At 38.8% G+C, this 18803-nt stretch overlaps 2 protein-coding genes across 5 annotated transcripts in view; both read left to right on the forward strand.

Annotated features, from left to right (window-relative positions):
- LOC106700291 (UDP-glucuronosyltransferase 2A3-like) overlaps positions 1–18803 on the forward strand; it is a 39102-nt gene that overhangs the window by 16130 nt on the left and 4169 nt on the right. The window contains exons 1-6 of one of the 4 annotated variants that reach the window (XM_023343028.1): positions 6819–7794; positions 7884–8032; positions 8162–8293; positions 8472–8559; positions 8931–9150; positions 11000–12628. In XM_023343028.1, coding sequence (XP_023198796.1) covers positions 7077–7794; positions 7884–8032; positions 8162–8293; positions 8472–8559; positions 8931–9150; positions 11000–11282 — 1590 coding nt within the window. In that variant the 5' untranslated portion in view covers positions 6819–7076 and the 3' untranslated portion in view covers positions 11283–12628. Of the gene's footprint in view, positions 1–4159; positions 4240–6818; positions 7795–7883; positions 8033–8161; positions 8294–8471; positions 8560–8930; positions 9151–10999; positions 12629–13713; positions 14470–18089; positions 18239–18337; positions 18470–18803 lie in introns of those variants that run through there. The other 3 variants (XM_023343029.1, XM_023343027.1, XM_023343031.1) reach the window with 3 other exon arrangements.
- Positions 87–12628, forward strand: LOC111610258 (UDP-glucuronosyltransferase 2A2-like). Its single transcript, XM_023343033.1, has 7 exons — positions 87–804; positions 898–1046; positions 1146–1277; positions 2446–2533; positions 2873–3092; positions 3930–4239; positions 11310–12628. Exons 1-6 carry the CDS (start codon positions 87–89, stop codon positions 4210–4212), a joined length of 1590 nt encoding a protein of 529 aa, XP_023198801.1. The 3' UTR covers positions 4213–4239; positions 11310–12628.

Here is an 18803-nt window from a genome sequence, read left to right on the forward strand (position 1 = left end):
TAGAGTTTGTTTAGTTAATCAGTATCTTTAAGGTAAAGCTCATAAAAATCAGGCTGTGTCTGGTTTTCTACAGTCACACAGCCACCATGGAGCTGCGTCTCTCTGTCTGCGTCCTGCTGCTGCTTTGTGCAACAAGAAGCTCAAATGGAGGGAAGATTTTGGTGTGGTACACTGAGGCCAGCCACTGGATCAACATGAAGCCGGTACTGGAGACACTGGTGGACAGAGGACACCAGGTGACGGTCCTGGTCCCGAGCGCGTCGATGTTCATGAACAGCAGCGAACCGTCTCGCTTCCAGTACGAACATTTTAACGTCGACGTCTCAGTAAAAGATGTAAAAAAGGTTTTAGATGATCTTATCTACTTCTCCATGTATGAGATGGATTTTTTGAACCCCATTCAGATTTACATGAAATTTCCAGATTTAATGAAGAACAACATGAACATTTATTTTAAGTTTTTGGATGGTGTGGTGAAATCAGAAACCATCATGAAGAAGCTGAAGGAGGGAAACTACGATGTGTTATTTGCTGATCCGATCTACCCTGGCTATGACCTGACTGCCGATATTTTGGGAATTCCTCTTGTTCTTTCTTTGCGTTTTTCCTTGGCTCATCACTGGGAGAGGATGTGTGGTCAGCTTCCTGCTCCACCGTCCTTCGTCCCGGCTGCTATGAGCAAACTCACAGACAAGATGGATTTCTCAGAGAGACTGTTCAACGTCCTCTTCTACGCTTTGCAGGATGTCGTAATAAGCCAGTTCATGCTAAAAAATATTGACAAATATTATTCTGAAGTCAAAGGTAAGAAACCCAGTTGTAATTCCAGACTATTCGTTTTTTTAAAAAAGTGAAAACTTAAAAAATCTTTGCTTTTTGTTGTGTCTGCTGTATCAGGAACACCCACCAGTGCCTGTGAGTTGATGGGTAAAGCTGATATCTGGTTGATGAGAACCTACTGGGATTTTGATTTTCCTCGTCCACTCCTCCCCAACTTTAAATTTGTTGGAGGGATCCACTGCAAACCAGCTAAACCTTTACCAAAGGTATAGTTATAATCCACCAATTCAAATAATCAGCCAACAAAATTCTGAATTTAAAACCAACTAACTGGCTTAATGATCGAAAATATTACTATTTTTCAGGAAATGGAAAAGTTTGTCCAGAGCTCTGGAGATGCTGGGATTGTTGTCTTCTCTTTAGGATCGATGGTTAAGAACCTCACCACAGAGAAAGCGAACATGATCGCCTCAGCGCTCGCTCAGCTTCCACAAAAGGTCAACAAGATCCAGATAAATGATCATGTGTTGAAGACTTGTAGAGTTTATTTAGCCAACTTTGAACTATGTAAGTCAGGGGTTTTCAAAGTGATGGAGAGTTGATGTTCCATTCATACATGTTTCACTGATGTCATGGGGTTTACCTGCTTTAGCTATTCGTAGCACCTCATGATGATTCAGCTGCCTTGCCATTTAGTGTTAAGAGTGTGACCTGGTTACTGCTGTGATCGCAGTTCATTTAGCGTCCGGTCAAAAAGTTCCCAAGGTTTGTCAGACCACATCGTCAGTGGAACATCTGCAGATCCAACCCAAACCTAAACAATCAACTTCAAACTTCCTTTCATTTTGCTTAGCCCAGACTCTTTCTCCTTACTGATCACAGCTTTAGGTCCTAAAGATCTATACATTTTGTCTCTTCAAACCATAGGCTTGGTGAAGTTGGCTAAATGATTGCATTGAATTGTTCTGGTTTATTGTTTCCCCTCAAATGGCTCCCACTGAAGAGCTCTGGCGCCCTCCAGAGGCAGAATGCCCCACTTCTAAAAGCTCTGATGTAGGTTATCCCAGACATCAAGATTTGTTGTGTTGCTGGCATCAAAAGTCAGAGAAGGGAAGTCTGGGTCAGCAGCAAGTGGCACATAGGCTGCAGAGCAATGTGTATCCAGTACACACTGAGGGAGGGGAGACAGAAGCTACCATGTTGAAACGGCCAGAGATCATTTATCCTGAGATGCATTTCCAACAAATACAACCAACAGTGTCTTGAGTACTCACAAAGACACAAAAAAATACCTGCAAATATTAAAATAGAGATAAGAATCACCTTTTTTTTAAAAACTGAAAAATATTGTATCAACATAATTAAAAAAGTTATTCATAAAAGAAAATGTTGTCTTAAATTAAAATAACCGAACAGACAAAAGCATTTCGTCTTCTTACAATGATTAACATTTTGGCAGTTAATGTTATGGCATGCTCAGACCTAGAACTACATTATTCCTGGCAGACCTGCAAATAGTGCCCTCTACTGATAAAAAGTTGCATGTACACAATATAAAAGAAACAAAACAGCTAAGAATACTTCTGATTAGTGATACTGTTTTAAAGAACTTTTCCTGTAGCCATTGCTCAACCCTCTACAAAAAACCTGTTTGACCATTTTTAGGTGCTGTGGAGATACAGTGGCCAGAAACCCCAGACTCTGGGTTCAAACACCAGAATATACGACTGGATCCCACAGAACGACCTGCTGGGTGGGTAAATAATAGCATTCACAACACTGTAGAATAATTTATGCTAAAATAAAAAGAAATGAGATACAGGAGAAACTACACTGCAAGTCCAGTTGTGACACTGCTACCTTGATTAATTTCCAAATGGTCCAACTGAAAACATTTTTTCATAAGATAATAAATTATGGAATATTAATTATTTTTGATTAATAGAAGTACGTCAGACAAAGATGCAAATATGTGTAGTTACTGTAATTTATTAAATCTGATTTATAGAATCCTAACTTGTTTTTTGTTTGATTTGATACAGCACAGTTTTCAAGATAATTAATAATGAATATTTGACAACGTTGTTTTCAGGTCACCCTAAAACAAAAGTTTTCATCACTCATGGTGGGGCAAACGGGATCTATGAGGCCATCTACCACGGCGTTCCCATGGTGGGAATCCCCATGTTTGCTGACCAGCCAGACAACATGGTGCACATGGAGGCCAAAGGAGCTGCAGTTAGTGTTAAATTTAACTTTATGACAACTGAGAGCCTCAGAGATGCCCTGAACATGGTCATCAACAACAAATCGTAAGTCATTTTCTTTCCTTATGTGGCAACACTCAGGTTGATGGTAACAAAACACGCTTTATTTATCCTTACTGGCTAGAATGACCATGGAGTCATGATGTAAAGCACAAGCAAAACCCAACATTTTGGCCTTCTGGTTCAGGCAGTAGAGATGTGTGACTCTACATTAGTATCAATCCAAAACCTAGTAAATAACAGGGGCACTATTACTGATAAATGTTTTTTAGGATTTAAGTTTGGAATATTATCAAACATTTGTTTTACCCGTTGAATTAATTTGTTAAAAAGTAGGACAGAATTGGGACAAAATTGTAACAAATGTTTTGTAGGCATCTTCTTGTCGATAAAATACTTTAATATATTGACATGATGAATATACAACAGAAGAACAATTAGTGATGATTTAATCTTAAAACAAAGTGCAAATTAAAAGAAAATCGTTTGTGAAGTAGATATGAGAAACTAATATATAAAAACTAAATTAAATTTCAAGAGGAAACACGAAATTAAAATATCAATCCTATACTGATCAATACTAACTTGGCATTTATCTTATCAATATTTTTGATCAATCAGTCCACCTCCATCAGAAAGATAATTCAAATAAATACTTCTTATCATTTTGAGGCAAAATTTTCACTTTCTGAGACTTTTGATAAAGAAGAAAAATTCTTTAATGAAAAACTGAAGATGTAACATAAAGTTTGTGGGTTTTTTGGTAAATAAACCACAAAAAACAAAAATCATTTACACAAATGCTAACTTGGAAGCAACCATTCATTAAACTTAGTAAAATATCCCAAGCTCTTTAATTTTTTTTTCCTCATCCATCAACAGCTACAAAGAAAATGCGATGCGACTGTCCAGAATCCACCATGACAGACCCATGAGTCCTCGGGACGAGGCCGTGTTCTGGATCGAGTTTACCATGAGAAACAAAGGAGCCAAACACCTGAGGGTCCAGGCCCACGAACTCACCTGGTACCAGTACCACAGCCTGGACGTCCTAGCCTTCCTCCTCATTATAGATCTGCTCCTCATCTTCATCCTCTACAAGAGCTGCAGCTTCTGTTTCAAGAGATGCTGCAGCAGAAAACAGACAAAGAGAAAAGCTGAGTAACAGACTGAAGTGAGATCTACTGTTCAGGTGCTTTTCTAAAATAATAAAGTATTTGCAGGTGTTCATGGAATTGCAGTTTTAAATTGTACAAATATTAAACATTAAAACATCAGGATTGAGGACACATAAAAATAAGTATTCTCATTAATTCTTTCGTTTTATTCTCAATACAGCATTTCTCAAATTCTGACCAACTCAAGTATGATTCTGCCACCACCATGTTTCACTGTGATGCCAACCTAGAATGCCACTTGAAAGCAAACAGGTTTAGATTTTAGGTGTTTCCACATCTGACAGTCCAGTAGACTTGGGTTTGATTAGGAACCAAAACTGCAACATTTGTTAAATTTTCAGCTGGTGCAGTTCACTTTCACACTGCACTGTGTCAAACCAACCAAACATTTAAATAAAACCTGTTCCAGCGCTCGCCTCTGGTGGCGCTGCACCAAGAAATACTAAAGGAAATGACATGAGAACCTTAGAAGAAGACTGAGAGTGCCACTTCCTTCTTCACGAAAGGTAAACAAAGGTGAAATGATGTCAAACTTTAGTAATTATAGGATTTTGCTTTTATTGCTGATAAAAGACCACAAATCCCTCTAGTGATTTGGTGTGGTTGTATCTTCCCAGAATGCCTTGCGTTGTAGTCTACTTCCTGCTTTAGGAGCAGTCTCTGGCCCACTTGTGTCCACATATGCATTGGAACTGAGCCAGAGTTCATTTCAAGTGAATACCGTATTTTCTGCACTATAAGGCGCACCACATTATAAGGCGCACCTTCAATGAATCGCCTATTTTAAAACTTTTTTCATATATAAGGCGCACTGCATTATAAGGCGCATAGAATAGATGCTACAGTAGAGGCTGGGATTACATTATGCATCCATTAGATGGAGCTGCACTAAAGGGAATGTCAACAAAATAGTCAGATAGGTCAGTCAAACTTTATTAATAGATTACAAACCAGCGTTCAGACAACTCCGTTCATTCCCAAAATGAATAAGCAGCTGTTTTATTATTTTCCCCGAGGTAAAGTAAGTGACGTGGTATTTTCGTGACACAGTTTATCTTTTAATAACAGCAAGGTATAACATATAGTGGAGGGGAACTTTTCCTTGATTCAATAAACACGTAAAAAACAGTCTGATACTGTTACGGTAAATCAAACGTTAGTGCAATTACAATATATATCCACTTCCGCACCATTGATTTGTTCATGTTAAATTCTCTCGCTGCTGCTCTATTCCCGTGTTCTACTGCGTGACTGATCGCCTTGAGCTTAAACTCTGCTCAAGTAAGCGTGTCTCTTAATAGGAGCCATTTTGGGGTCTTTACACAAAACCCAGTGTGCACCGCGCACTTCTTCTATGGGGGAAAATGAAGTCGGTGGCTGCTTACCGTAGTTGCGAGACCTGTTGCGAGACCCCCTCCCACACATATCATAACCTCGCAGTCACACATACATATCCCCCACCCCCACACAGCCACACTGTTCTGCACTTTGCACTGTCACATTATCTGTACTTTGCCATAATTGGACCTGCTGCTACTTCTTTGGTGTGGTTGAGTGCCTTTAGTTAATTTAGTTGTATATATTGTTATTATTATTATTGTGTGTTTGCTTATTTATACTGTATATATTTGACCTTTTGCACGGGAGCTGCAATGGAAATTTCGTTGAATTCTGTTCAATGACAATAAATGCTATCTATGTTGTGGCTCAATATTGGCCCATATATAAGGCGCACCGGATTATAAGGCGCATTCTCGGCTTTTGAGAAAATTGAAGGTTTTTAGGTGCGCCTTATAGTGTGGAAAATACTGTAAGTTCTCTTTTTTGGTCCACATCAGACTTTCTTGGCAAACGAACTAGAGTTTGATTAAAGCGGATTAAACAGGTGTGAATGTTGTGACTCCAGCCATCAAGGACTGACTATAGAAGGTCGGTGAGAGAGCTTTTAATCCCTCAATTCTCTGCATTAACACAGTTTCAGTTTCAACAGGAAGAGTTTCACAGCATGAATGTGACACCAGGTTAATAAAACCTGCATCCTAAAACACACTCACCCTCTTTTTTCCCTCTAGTTGCTCATGAGAATGGCGCGAAACAAACTATTTTTCACTTTTGAAGTTTCAAACATGATGATTCAACTTAAGAAAAACAGCAACATATAAAGTTTATGATATCAATAATTAGTATTTAAAGCTATCATGAGAAAATCTAAAAGATTCTTACTTAATAAATAATCAAAATAATACAATCGGTACAAAGAAACCTTTGACACATAATAACCGGCATTCTGACAAAATTCTTCTTGTGCATAAAAACTGTGATAGTTGTAAAAAACATTCAAACTACATAAGTTACTGGACGCCACCTGCATGGAAACAGTGTATTACAACTAGATCTTTAAGGCCCAACAAGGACATTTTTGGGCCAGTTGCTTTTCCAGTTGATACATGAAATCTGTGGTTTTGATGTGCATTGTATTGCCATCAAAGTACTACTTAAAAAGATTCAAGTCTCAAAGAGAAACAAGGTAGACAAATAAGATTTACTCTAGCTTTCACCACACCTTAAGATTTGGCAATCATCCAAAGCTGACGTAATGCAGAGATTCAACTTTCCTCTCACTGAACGTCAGCAAAGAACACACCTCTTTCCCTCGAATTAGAGGTGTGTCTAGTTACCTTTGCAGCTGTTACTTTTTCTCTTACTAGCAGCTCTACAGGGCTCAGCCTGTTATCTTGCATTATTCAGTATAAAGAGCAGTGAGTTAGAGTTTGTTTAGTTAATCAGTATCTTTAAGGTAAAGCTCGTAAAAATCAGGCTGTGTCTGGTTTTCTACAGTCACACAGCCACCATGGAGCTGCGTCTCTCTGTCTGCGTCCTGCTGCTGCTTTGTGCAACAAGAAGCTCAAATGGAGGGAAGATTTTGGTGTGGTACACTGAGGCCAGTCACTGGATCAACATGAAGCCGGTACTGGAAACTCTGGTGGACAGAGGACACCAGGTGACGGTCCTGATCCCGAGCGCGTCGATGTTCATGAACAGCAGCGAACCGTCTCGCTTCCAGTACGAACCTTTTAACGTCGACGTCACAGTAAAAGATTTAGAAAACCTTTTTGAAGATGTTATTCAATTCTCCTTGTATGAGATGGATTTCATGAGCCCCTATGAGATTTCTGTAAAATTTTTTGATTTAATGAAGAATAACATAAATGTTTCTTTAAAGTTTTTGGATGGCGTTGTGAAATCAGAAACCATCATGAAGAAGCTGAAGGAGGGAAACTACGATGTGTTATTTGCTGATCCGATCTACCCTGGCTATGACCTGACTGCCGATATTTTGGGCATTCCTCTCGTTCTTTCTTTGCGTTTCACCATTGCTCATATTCTTGAGAGGATGTGTGGTCAGCTTCCTGCTCCTCCTTCCTTCGTCCCCGCTGCTATGAGCAAACTCACAGACAAGATGGATTTCTCAGAGAGACTCTCCAATGTCCTCTTCTACACTTCGCAGGATATTTTAATAGGACAGTTCATGTGGAAACCGATTGACGAATATTACTCTGAAATCAAAGGTAAGCAATCAAAGGTCAAAGTTAGGATTCTAAGTTTCCAAAATTAACATGAAAACTTTCAAAACTTTTGCTTTTTGTTACTGTATCAGGAACACCCACAAGTTCCTGCGAGCTCGTGGGTAAGGCGGATATCTGGCTGCTGAGAACCTACTGGGATTTTGATTTTCCTCGTCCACTCCTCCCCAACTTTAAATTTGTTGGAGGGATCCACTGCAGACCAGCTAAACCTTTACCAGAGGTGGGGTTATAATCCACCAATTCAAAAGTTGCTTAAAGGCCTGAACTAAACAAATAACCAGCCAACAGAATACAGAATTTAAAACCAACTAACTGGCTCAATGACTGAAAATATTACTTTTTTTTGCAGGAACTGGAAAAGTTTGTCCAGAGCTCTGGAGATGCTGGTATTGTTGTCTTCTCTTTAGGATCGATGGTCAAGAATGTATCCACGGAAAAGGCAAACCTGATCGCCTCGGCGCTCGCTCAGCTTCCACAAAAGGTCAAGAAAATTCAGAAAAAAGATTGTGTTTAAAGCCTTGTAGAGTTTATTTAACCAACTTTCAACCATGTATGCTACCCCAAACATTAAGTTTTGTATGACTCACTCGTTCTGTGTTAAAAACATGAACAAAGCATCAAACCACACGACTGAACAACAATTTTTTGACCATTTTTAGGTGCTGTGGAGATACAGTGGCCAGAAACCCCAGACTCTGGGTTCAAACACCAGAATATACAACTGGATCCCACAAAACGACCTGCTGGGTGGGTAAATAAGAGAGTCCATCAGATTTTAGCATCATTTATGTTAAAATAAAAACCATGCTAAATGAGATATACAGAAACACAGCACTGCAACGACAATTGTGACTCTGCTAACTTTACTTTTGTTCAAAATGTTCAACTGAGAATTTGGCCTTAGCTTTTAATGACACACAAATATATATCTGTATAGCTATGATGGATAAGACTCATTACTTTGATGCATGCATGTAGCTAACAAGAAATATAAATAAATGTAGATAAGCAGTTATTCAAAAAAAATTTTATACAAGCCTAGCAAGAACTTAGTTTGAGGCGATCCACCATAATTTTCATGAAAACTACTAATGTTTGATTATCTCGGTTTCTATCAGGTCATCCTAAAACCAGAGTTTTCATCACTCATGGTGGGGCAAACGGGATCTATGAGGCCATCTACCACGCCGTTCCCATGGTGGGAATCCCCATGTTTGGTGACCAACCAGACAACATGGTGCACATAGAGGCCAAAGGAGCTGCAGTTAGTGTTAAATTTAACTTTATGACAACTGAGAGCCTCAGAGATGCCATAAACATGGTCATCAACAACAAATCGTAAGTCGTTTTCTTTCCTTATGTGAAAGTTACAAATTTTTATATATATTTTCAATGTATCAAATCAAACATGCATCAACACACAACAGTCAAAGGACGTATATCATCAATCAGGACTAAGTTTTGAATCCTGAACTCAATTTTTAAAGGAAATTTGACCAAAAGAGTTTTATGTACTCAGTCCGTTTAGTCCAGATTTTGGGGGGATTCTGATGGAGAATGACAACTTTTCAATGACATACAGTATATGTTGTGTATAATGTTTGTCACTGGATAAATCAGTAGTAGGAGAATCCAATTTAAATCATTTTCTAGAGATAGCTTTCTTATTTGCAACAAGCAACATATTCTATATTTTTTATCTGTATCATTCTAGTTAGACATACATCACCCCAGTACATTGTTTCACATTTGAAGGAAATTTTAGCTCCAAGTATATTATTAAAGTGTTCACACTGGTTGATTATAACCTGACAGCCCCAGAAGATATGAAAGTAACTGGCAGCAACATGCATATCCTCTACCTTGATGGCATTTTTGTATGGGAGTGATAAAGTATCTTTGTGTCAGACCCTGTTGTTGTCAATTGTAGTTGGCATATTTTGATCCAGCTCTCCTTTGAGATACTCGTATTTCCCACCTTTTCTTTATACTTTCAGAGCTGTCATGTTTACTTTCCATGGATCCTTGTGTAACCTGGAAATGTTATAGTTGTATAGTTTAGACTTGTTAGTGGTAGGAATACATGTAAAAAGCCCAAATTCTTCTTTTCAAAGATTACTTTCAGGTGTCTAACCTGCAAATATCTGTAAAAGTCATTCTGAGCTAAAGCATGTTTATTCTGAAGGATCTCACAACTCGAAAAAGCCCCTTGTGAATGAAAGAGTAATCGGTTAGTAATCCTTTAGGCATTGATTTTTTAAAACATAATCCTGTGTATTAGTCGCAAACTGCACGTCGTAAGCACACCATCTCAAAACAATTGAGAGGTGGTGACGCCTTTTGACTGTTTATTTCCATGAATTTAACAATGAGTCAACGATGAAGTAATCACTAAGTGTTGCAGTATTGTCATGACTGGCAAGTCTTTCATAACACTTACAGATTATTAGTTTAAATAGTATTCCTTTCCTAAATTATCCCTTTTATTTCTGTAAACTGTTTGCTGTTGATGTACTTGATGTTCCATTCATAAATGTTTCTCTGATGTTGTTAAACATTCATAAGTATTTTTCATGAAAATTATAGTGGATCAAGTCAAACTAAATGCTAGCTAGGCTTATATAATTTTTTTTCAATAACTGCTTACCTACATTTATTTACATGTGGGGCTTACCGGCATATTTATGATGTTTCAGTTTGCCATCATTTACAATGGCAAAACAAAAAAACAGTTCGTGAATATCCATAACCTGAACGTTAAATAGTCATCGTCATACTTTCCTGTTTTTTAAATTTTTCTTGGCCCAGACAAGTCACTGAAGCTTTAGGTACTGAAAATCTATTCATTTTCTCATAGGCCCTATGAACTTTGCTGAAAATCTGCGGTCAATTTTTGTGCTTTATTTTGGGTCCACACTTTGAAAAGCCCAACCCAGGGCCATTTACAAGTTTAATTAAAACTCATCAATTATTTCGTCAACTGATGAGGTTGAGTGCGCAAATGCAAAAATGGCCATTGAGTTACAGTGGAAAGCAGTTAGATGCATCACAATAGGGGTCTGGTCAAGAAGTTCTCCAACTTGAGATCTTTGAAAAAAGAATGCAAATAAAAGTCTTGAAAAAACAAACCTAAGGTAAACCATAAAGTACACAGCTAAGTTATTTATTTTTCCTCATCCATCAACAGCTACAAAGAAAACGTGATGCGACTGTCCAGAATCCACCATGACAGACCCATGAGTCCTCAGGACGAGGCCGTCTTCTGGATCGAGTTCACCATGAGGAACAAAGGAGCCAAACACCTGAGGGTCCAGGCCCACGAACTCACCTGGTACCAGTACCACAGCCTGGACGTCCTAGCCTTCCTCCTCATTATAGATCTGCTCCTCATCTTCATCCTCTTCAAGAGCTGCAGCTTCTGTTTTAAGAGATGCTGCAGCAGAAAACAGACAAAGAGAAAAGCTGAGTAACAGACTGAAGTGAGATCTACTGTTCAGGTGCTTTTCACACAGAATAAGAATCTATTTGGTGGTTTTAAAGTGTACACATTTAAACAACAGCAAAAAATAATCAGGACTGAAGAGAAATTAGTGTTGATTATTATTTTTTAGTAGTTTTGTATTTTGCTCCTTATTTCATTTCTCAAATTCTGAGCAACTTTCCAGGTCCTGCTGAAAAAATGACCAAATTATGACACTGCCACTACCATGCTTCAATGTGGCACCACTGTGAAAAATCTAGAATGCCTCTGACAGAAAACCGATTTATGGACTGGCTTCTTTTAAGAAAAAACCAGTCCATAAATCGGTTTTCTTAACCGCGCTTAAAACCATGAACTATTTTCCCAATCACATTTTCACTCTGTCATACTAAATCATGTATTAAATGCTACTTTTCTTTTCAATTTATGTATAAAATGGTATTACTATTATTAGTAAACTGAACCCATGTTTTTAGAGTGCTTTGCTTTCGTTCTGTAGTGTACAAACATAGCTTCAGCAAAGCTGTAAAAATGACTGCATTTATTGACATTTCAGACACTTTTATTAATAATGAGATTAAAATTTTTATGCTCATTTCCATTGCTGCTTTAGCTCAGAAAAATTAATCATATTATTCAAAATCAGTCATAAAAATATTGTGTAAACTCTCAGTTTATTTGTGGTAATTATTTAGTTTTTTGTTTTCATGTCTACTAATGTTAGATTATTGAGAGGTGTCATGTTGGACTGAACAGCCAATCAGAGCTGGACTAATGAGTAAAACTTGAGATCTAAAAGTTTTTGATAACTCAGGGGTAAAGCACAACCCAAACATGGAGGCCTTAGTTCTCGACGCGGCCGCCACAGGTTCCATTCGCAGCCAGATGACCGTTGCCCCTTGTCTTCCCGCTCTCTCATTACCCACTTTCCTGTCTAACCACTTTCAAATAAAAGCCACTAAAGTCAATAAAATCTTAAAAAAAAAAGCTGGCTTCCTGTTAAGCACAATGGTCTGTGGTGGACATTTTTTGTTATAGGGTAATATAGTTTGACTTTACTAGCCTGATAGTTGTTATGATGTTTTGCTTTCCCAGTGGGTAATTTGTCAGAGCAAACTCACTGAAGGGGTTTTGCTGAATGACCTTCAGTAAAGCAAAAATCCACACCTTCACATCATTTTCAGTATTGATTTTGTTCACCCTTTTACTGTCCCTAAAAATCTCTGTTATCGGCCTGCTAGTAGAGTTATTTTTAGTTACCTGCTCATGGTTAACTGTTTTGTAAACTGTCAAATCCTGCTTATGGTATAAATAAATCTGACAGAGGAATTTTCATCCAACAGTGTCAATGGATTTTTGTCCCACAACAGCTCTTAGACCCGAGTAAACCGAGACAGGTGGTGTTGAGTGCTAGCGTTGCAGTCTCTGTAGATCCCATAATAAACATAAAGTCAAGTTTCACACCATGTACAGTACAGACCAAAAGTTTGGACACACTTTCTCATTGAATTCAATGAGAAGGTGTGTCCAAACATTTGGACTAAGGTGTCTTTCATTTCTCGCTCCACGCAGACCTCTTCCTAACAGACACGATCTTCACCTGAAACGGAGCAATCAAATAAATGAAGACTGAAATTTTAAAATGGAAGTCCTCTACCAGCTCATCTACTGGGTTACAGCATAGAAACGAGGTGGAAGAGTAGATTTCATCAAAAGTTTGAGCTGTGTTGTTTTGTTATATCCCTTTTGCTAGATGAGTAAACAGAGATTGTGCTTTCAAATACAACAGAAATTATTAGACATCAATTACACAGAAACTGGAAATATTTACACCCTTACTGATAATCAGGTCCAGAGTTTTCATCAATTCTGTGTTGCCTGTTTAACATGTTGAGTCAAACCAAAGTTTTGAAGTATATCAGACAGCTTTTTTGCCCCTCTGTCTTGGGGGGTTTCACCGTAGGTGTTGAAGCTTCCACAATTATTAACCAGTTATAGTCAACACCTGTAACAGGTACAGGTGAACTGAAGTCACTGAAGTCATTAAAAAATTTGGCACAGAGCTCACTCATGGAATTTTATCTCGATTCTCAAAGATTCAAGAGTCAAATTTGCCTAGGACAATGCTTTTACAATTAAGTGAGTCGTTAAATATTATACCATAAAATACGTTTTGTGGTATATTGCATACCTTTTTGGGTGAAGGTGCACTGCAAAGCATTTGTGCTTGGGGCAGCCAAAAGGTTAGCAATGGCACTGGGTGTGTCTACATAAAGACATGAAGTTATCTTTGCAGTCGTTGCCTTTTGCCTTACTAAAAGTTTTCCAGGGGTGAACTGTTATCATGCATTATTCTGTACAACGAGCAGAAAGTCAAAGTTCATTTAGTTAATCAGTATCTTTAAAGTAAAGCTGTTAAAAAGACCACAGTAGGTTTATCTACAGACACACAGCCACCATGGAGCTGCGTCTCTCTGTCTGCGTCCTGCTGCTACTTTGTGCTGCAGAAAACTCAAATGGAGGGAAGATCTTGGTGTGGTACACTGAGGCCAGCCACTGGATCAACATGAAGTCGGTACTGGAGACACTGGTGGACAGAGGACACCAGGTGACAGTCCTGGTCCCGAGTGCATCGATGTTCATGAACAGCAGCGAACCGTCTCGCTTCCAATACGAACCTTTTGATGTTGACGTCTCAGTAAAAGATATAGAAAAGGCTTTTGATGATCTTCTTCACTTCTCCATGTATGAGATGGATTTTATGAACCCCATTCAGATTTACATGACATTTATAGATTTAACAAAGAACAACATGAACATTTCTTTAAAGTTTTTGGATGGCGTGGTGAAATCAGAAACCATCATGAAGAAGCTGAAGGAGGGAAACTACGATGTGTTATTTGCTGATCCGATCTACCCTGGCTATGACCTGACGGCAGAGATTCTGGGAATTCCTCTTGTTCTTTCTTTGCGTTTTTCCTTGGCTCATTACTGGGAGAGGATGTGTGGTCAGCTTCCTGCTCCACCGTCCTTCGTCCCGGCTGCTATGAGCAAACTCACAGACAAGATGGACTTCTCAGAGAGACTGTTCAACGTCCTCTTCTACGCTCTGCAGGACGTCGTAATAAACCAGTTCATGTTGAAAGATATTGACAAATATTATTCTGAAGTCAAAGGTAAGTGTCCCATTAGTATTTTTGAGTATTCAAATTTTTCAAAATTACCATAGAAGCTTTAAAATCTTTTGCTTTTTGTTATGTTATGTGTAGCAGAGCTCACTTCATTTAAGCCACCTGCCTCTGACTACCCAGAGGATCCATCACTCTGCGTTTCTGAGGTCTGAGGCCGGGGTCCAGATATTATCTTTACACCTGTCTTACTCCATAATGTGTCTGGCCCCCCGGCACTGCAAAACCGGACATTAACTGTCCGGATCACTACAAGAAAATTTACAAAAAACAGAAATATAAAATACAGCAGACCTAATTCAAACCTCAGACTGTTCCCCCACCTAAAGGAACCTCAGACTGAAGAACTTTTGGCATCCAAGTCACTTAAACTAGCTCTTTTAAATACAAGATCTCTCTGTGCTAAAGTTCTATTAATTAATGATTTCATCACTGAGCATAATACCGATGTTATATTTCTGACAGAAACATGGTTGAATGATAATAATGAATCGATCGTACTAATTGAATCTGCGCCTCCTAACTACAATTTCTTAAGTGAGAATAAAAAACATAAAAAAGGAGGAGGTGTGGCTTCAATATTTAAGAATACCATAAATTGTTGTAAAATTTCCTTCACCTCTTCACTCAAAAGAGGGTCACTTCACCTCTTTTGAGTATCTTGGTATTGAGGTTAAAGGCCACAAACAAACTTTGACACTAACTTTATACAAACCTCCAACATACGTGGAAAATTTCTTTACTGACCTGAATGAGCTTCCATCTCTTATATGTATTGATTATGATTGTTTAATAATCGTTGGTGATTTCAACATTCATGTTGACAATCCCCAAGACAGAGGGGCAAAAAAGCTCGCTAATATTTTAGAGATTTTTGGTCTAACACAACATGTCAAACAAGCAATACACACTCAAGGACACACACTGGACCTGGTTATCAGTAAGGGTGTGAATATTTCCAATGTCTCTGTAACTGATGTCGCCCTGTCGGATCACTTCGCTGTTATCTTTGAAAGTTCTTTATCTTTTAACCCACTTGGACAAACAGCAACCATCACAAAACGTTCTCTCACTGAAAACACAGCAGAAACTTTTAATCAAATCTACTCTTCTTCCTCACCCTTAAGATGTAATGACACAGATAAGTTGGTAAATGATTTTCAGTCTAAAGTCTCAGATATTATTGATTCCATTGCCCCAATTAAAATGAAGGTTGTGTCTGGTAAAAAGAAATCTCCATGGAGAAATACACAAACAGTTAGATCTGCAAGACAACTCTGCCATAGGGCAGAACGAAAATGGCGTAAAACTCAACTCCACGTTCATTATGACATCTATAAAAAAAGACTACATAACTATCATTTAACACTAAAACATGCAAGAGAGGCTTTCTTTGCAGATGTCATAAACAAAAACATTAACAATGCTCAAGCTTTATTTGCAACAGTTGACAGAATCACAAGCCCTCCTGTGACGTTACCACCTGAATTTCAATGCATTGCCGCCTACAACCAGTTTTCCAGCTTCTTTTCAGAGAAAATTCAAAAAATAAGAGGATTAATCTGCACATCCACTATAAAGCCAGTACCAATGCTGTGGCCAAACAAAACAAATACAGGAAAAATGACCCAATTTCAACTACTTAATTATAAAACCTTAGAGGAAATTATAAGTCAACTAAGCTCCAGTTCCTGCTGTCTGGATGTCCTAGATCTATAACTCTAGAACATTTCTTTAAGAAAGTCCTGCCTGTTATTGCTGCTGATCTGATCCAGATAGTAAACTCATCGCTCTCATCAGGCGTTTTCCCCCAGGCTTTGAAAACAGCAGTAATCAAACCACTGATAAAAAAGAACAATCTGGACAAATCACTAATGCAGAATTACAGGCCGATCTCCAACCTCCCATTCATCAGCAAAGTTATTGAAAAAGCTGTGTGTAAACAATTAACTAGCTTCCTAACTATAACCAACCTCTTTGACTCCTTCCAGTCTGGTTTTCTTGCTCACCACAGCACGGAGACCGCCCTCGTAAAAGTGTTCAATGACATCCATATAAATACAGACTGTGGGAGAACCACAGTGCTGGTTCTGTTGGACCTCAGTGCAGCTTTTGACACTGTTGACCATGACATATTACTGAAACGACTGGAGAGTTGGGTCGGACTCTCCGGTCCAGTGCTTAACTGGTTTGAATCTTACATAAAGAACAGGGATTTCTTTGTTTCAATTGGAAGCTTCTCATCAAAGAGGTCAAAGGTCACATGTGGGGTACCCCAAGGTTCAATCCTAGGACCCCTTTTATTCAATATTTATATGCTCCCACTAGCTCAGGTTATAACAGGAAATAATATTAGCTACCACAACTGTGCAGATGACACACAGCTCTACATTACAATGTCACCAGGTGACCTTTGACCCCATGCAATCACTGAACAGATGCCTAGAACAGATAAATGTGTGGATGTGCCAAAACTTTCTCCAGCTGAACAGAAACAAAACTGAAGTTATTATTTTTTGACCTAAAGAGGAACGATCTAGAGCAGGGGTCTCAAACTCCAGTCCTCGAGGTCCGCTGTCCTGCAACTTTTAGATGTGCCTCTGCTGCACCACACCTGAATAGAATAATTAGGTCATTAGCAAGGCTGGGAGAACTGATCTACACAAGGAGGAGGTAATTAAGCAATTTCATTCCAGAGTTTTGTACCTGTGGCACATCTAAAAACTGTAGGTCTGCGGCCCTCGAGGACTGGAGTTTGAGACCCCTGATCTAGAGTCAATGCACAGCTTCAGTTATTACAACTAAAAACTAGCGATCAGGCCCGAAACCTAGGAGTAGTGATGGACTCTGACCTGAACCTGCAGAGCCACATAAAGACAGTTACAAAGCCGGCCTTCTATCACCTGAAGAACATTTCCAGGATTAAAGGACTAATGTCTCAGCCAGATCCAGAGAAACTCATCCATGCGTTTATCTTCAGTCGTATTGATTATTGCAACAGCGTCTTCACAGGTCTGTCCAACAAATCAATCAAACAGCTGCAGCTGATCCAGAACGCTGCTGCTCGCATTCTCACTAAAACCAGGAAGATAGAGCACATAACACCAGTTTTAAAGTCCCTACACTGGCTCCCTATAGCTCAAAGAATAGACTTTAAAATACTGAATAAAATAATTTACAAATCACTGAACGGCTTAGCACCACAATACATCAAAGATCTGCTGTTGTTGTATCAACCTTCCAGACCTTTCAGGTCGTCCGGTTCTGGTCTGCTCTGCATCCCCAGAACCAGAACCAAACAAGGAGAAGCAGCATTCAGGATCTATGCACCTCAAACTTGGAACAAACTTCCAGAAAACTGTAAAACAGCTGAAACACTGACTTTCTTTAAATCTTGACTAAAAACCCACCTGTTTAGGATTGAATTTGAAATGTATCAATTTCAAATTTATTGATGGAACCTGACTTAATGTTGTGTTTTGATTGTTGATTCTATGTTGCATTGTGTTTCTGTGTTTGATATGATCTAAAGCACTTTGAAATGCCTTGCTGCTGAAATGTGCTAGACAAATAAAATTTGATTTGATTTCATGTGTCCACTATAATAGGAACACCCGTTACCCACTGTAAGATGCTGGGTAAGGCGGATATCTGGCTGCTGAGAACCTACTGGGATTTTGATTTTCCTCGTCCACTCCTCCCCAACTTTAAATTTGTTGGAGGGATCCACTGCAAACCAGCTAAACCTTTACCAAAGGTATAGTTATAATCCACCAATTCAAATAATCAGCCAACAAAATTCTGAATTTAAAACCAACTAACTGGCTTAATGATCGAAAATATTACTATTTTTCAGGAAATGGAAAAGTTTGTCCAGAGCTCTGGAGATGCTGGGATTGTTGTCTTCTCTTTAGGATCGATGGTTAAGAACCTCACCACAGAGAAAGCGAACATGATCGCCTCAGCGCTCGCTCAGCTTCCACAAAAGGTCAAGAAGATCCAGATAAATGATCATGTGTTGAAGACTTGTAGAGTTTATTTAGCCAACTTTGACCTATGTAAGTCAGGGGTTTTCAAAGTGATGGAGAGTTGATGTTCCATTCATACATGTTTCACTGATGTCATGGGGTTTACCTGCTTTAGCTATTCGTAGCACCTCATGATGCTTCAGCTGCCTTGTCATTTAGTGTTTAGAGTGTGACCTGCTTTCTGCTGTGATCGCAGTTCATTTAGCGTCCGGTCAAAAAGTTCCCAAGGTTTGTCAGACCACATTGTCAGTGGAGCATCTTCAGATCCAACCCAAACCTAAACAATCAACTTCA

The sequence above is a fragment of the Xiphophorus maculatus genome, chromosome 12 (assembly GCF_002775205.1).
Source record: "Xiphophorus maculatus strain JP 163 A chromosome 12, X_maculatus-5.0-male, whole genome shotgun sequence".
NCBI classification, from domain to species: Eukaryota; Metazoa; Chordata; class Actinopteri; order Cyprinodontiformes; family Poeciliidae; genus Xiphophorus; species Xiphophorus maculatus.

Coding starts and splice junctions, on each gene's coding strand:
- LOC111610258 (XM_023343033.1), top strand. CDS start 87: ATGGAGCTGCGTCTCTCTGTCTGCGTCCTGCTGCTGCTTTGTGCAACA. Junction 1,047..1,145: donor CAGCTAAACCTTTACCAAAG/GTATAGTTATAA, acceptor ACTATTTTTCAG/GAAATGGAAAAGTTTGTCCA. Junction 2,534..2,872: donor CCCACAGAACGACCTGCTGG/GTGGGTAAATAA, acceptor CGTTGTTTTCAG/GTCACCCTAAAACAAAAGTT.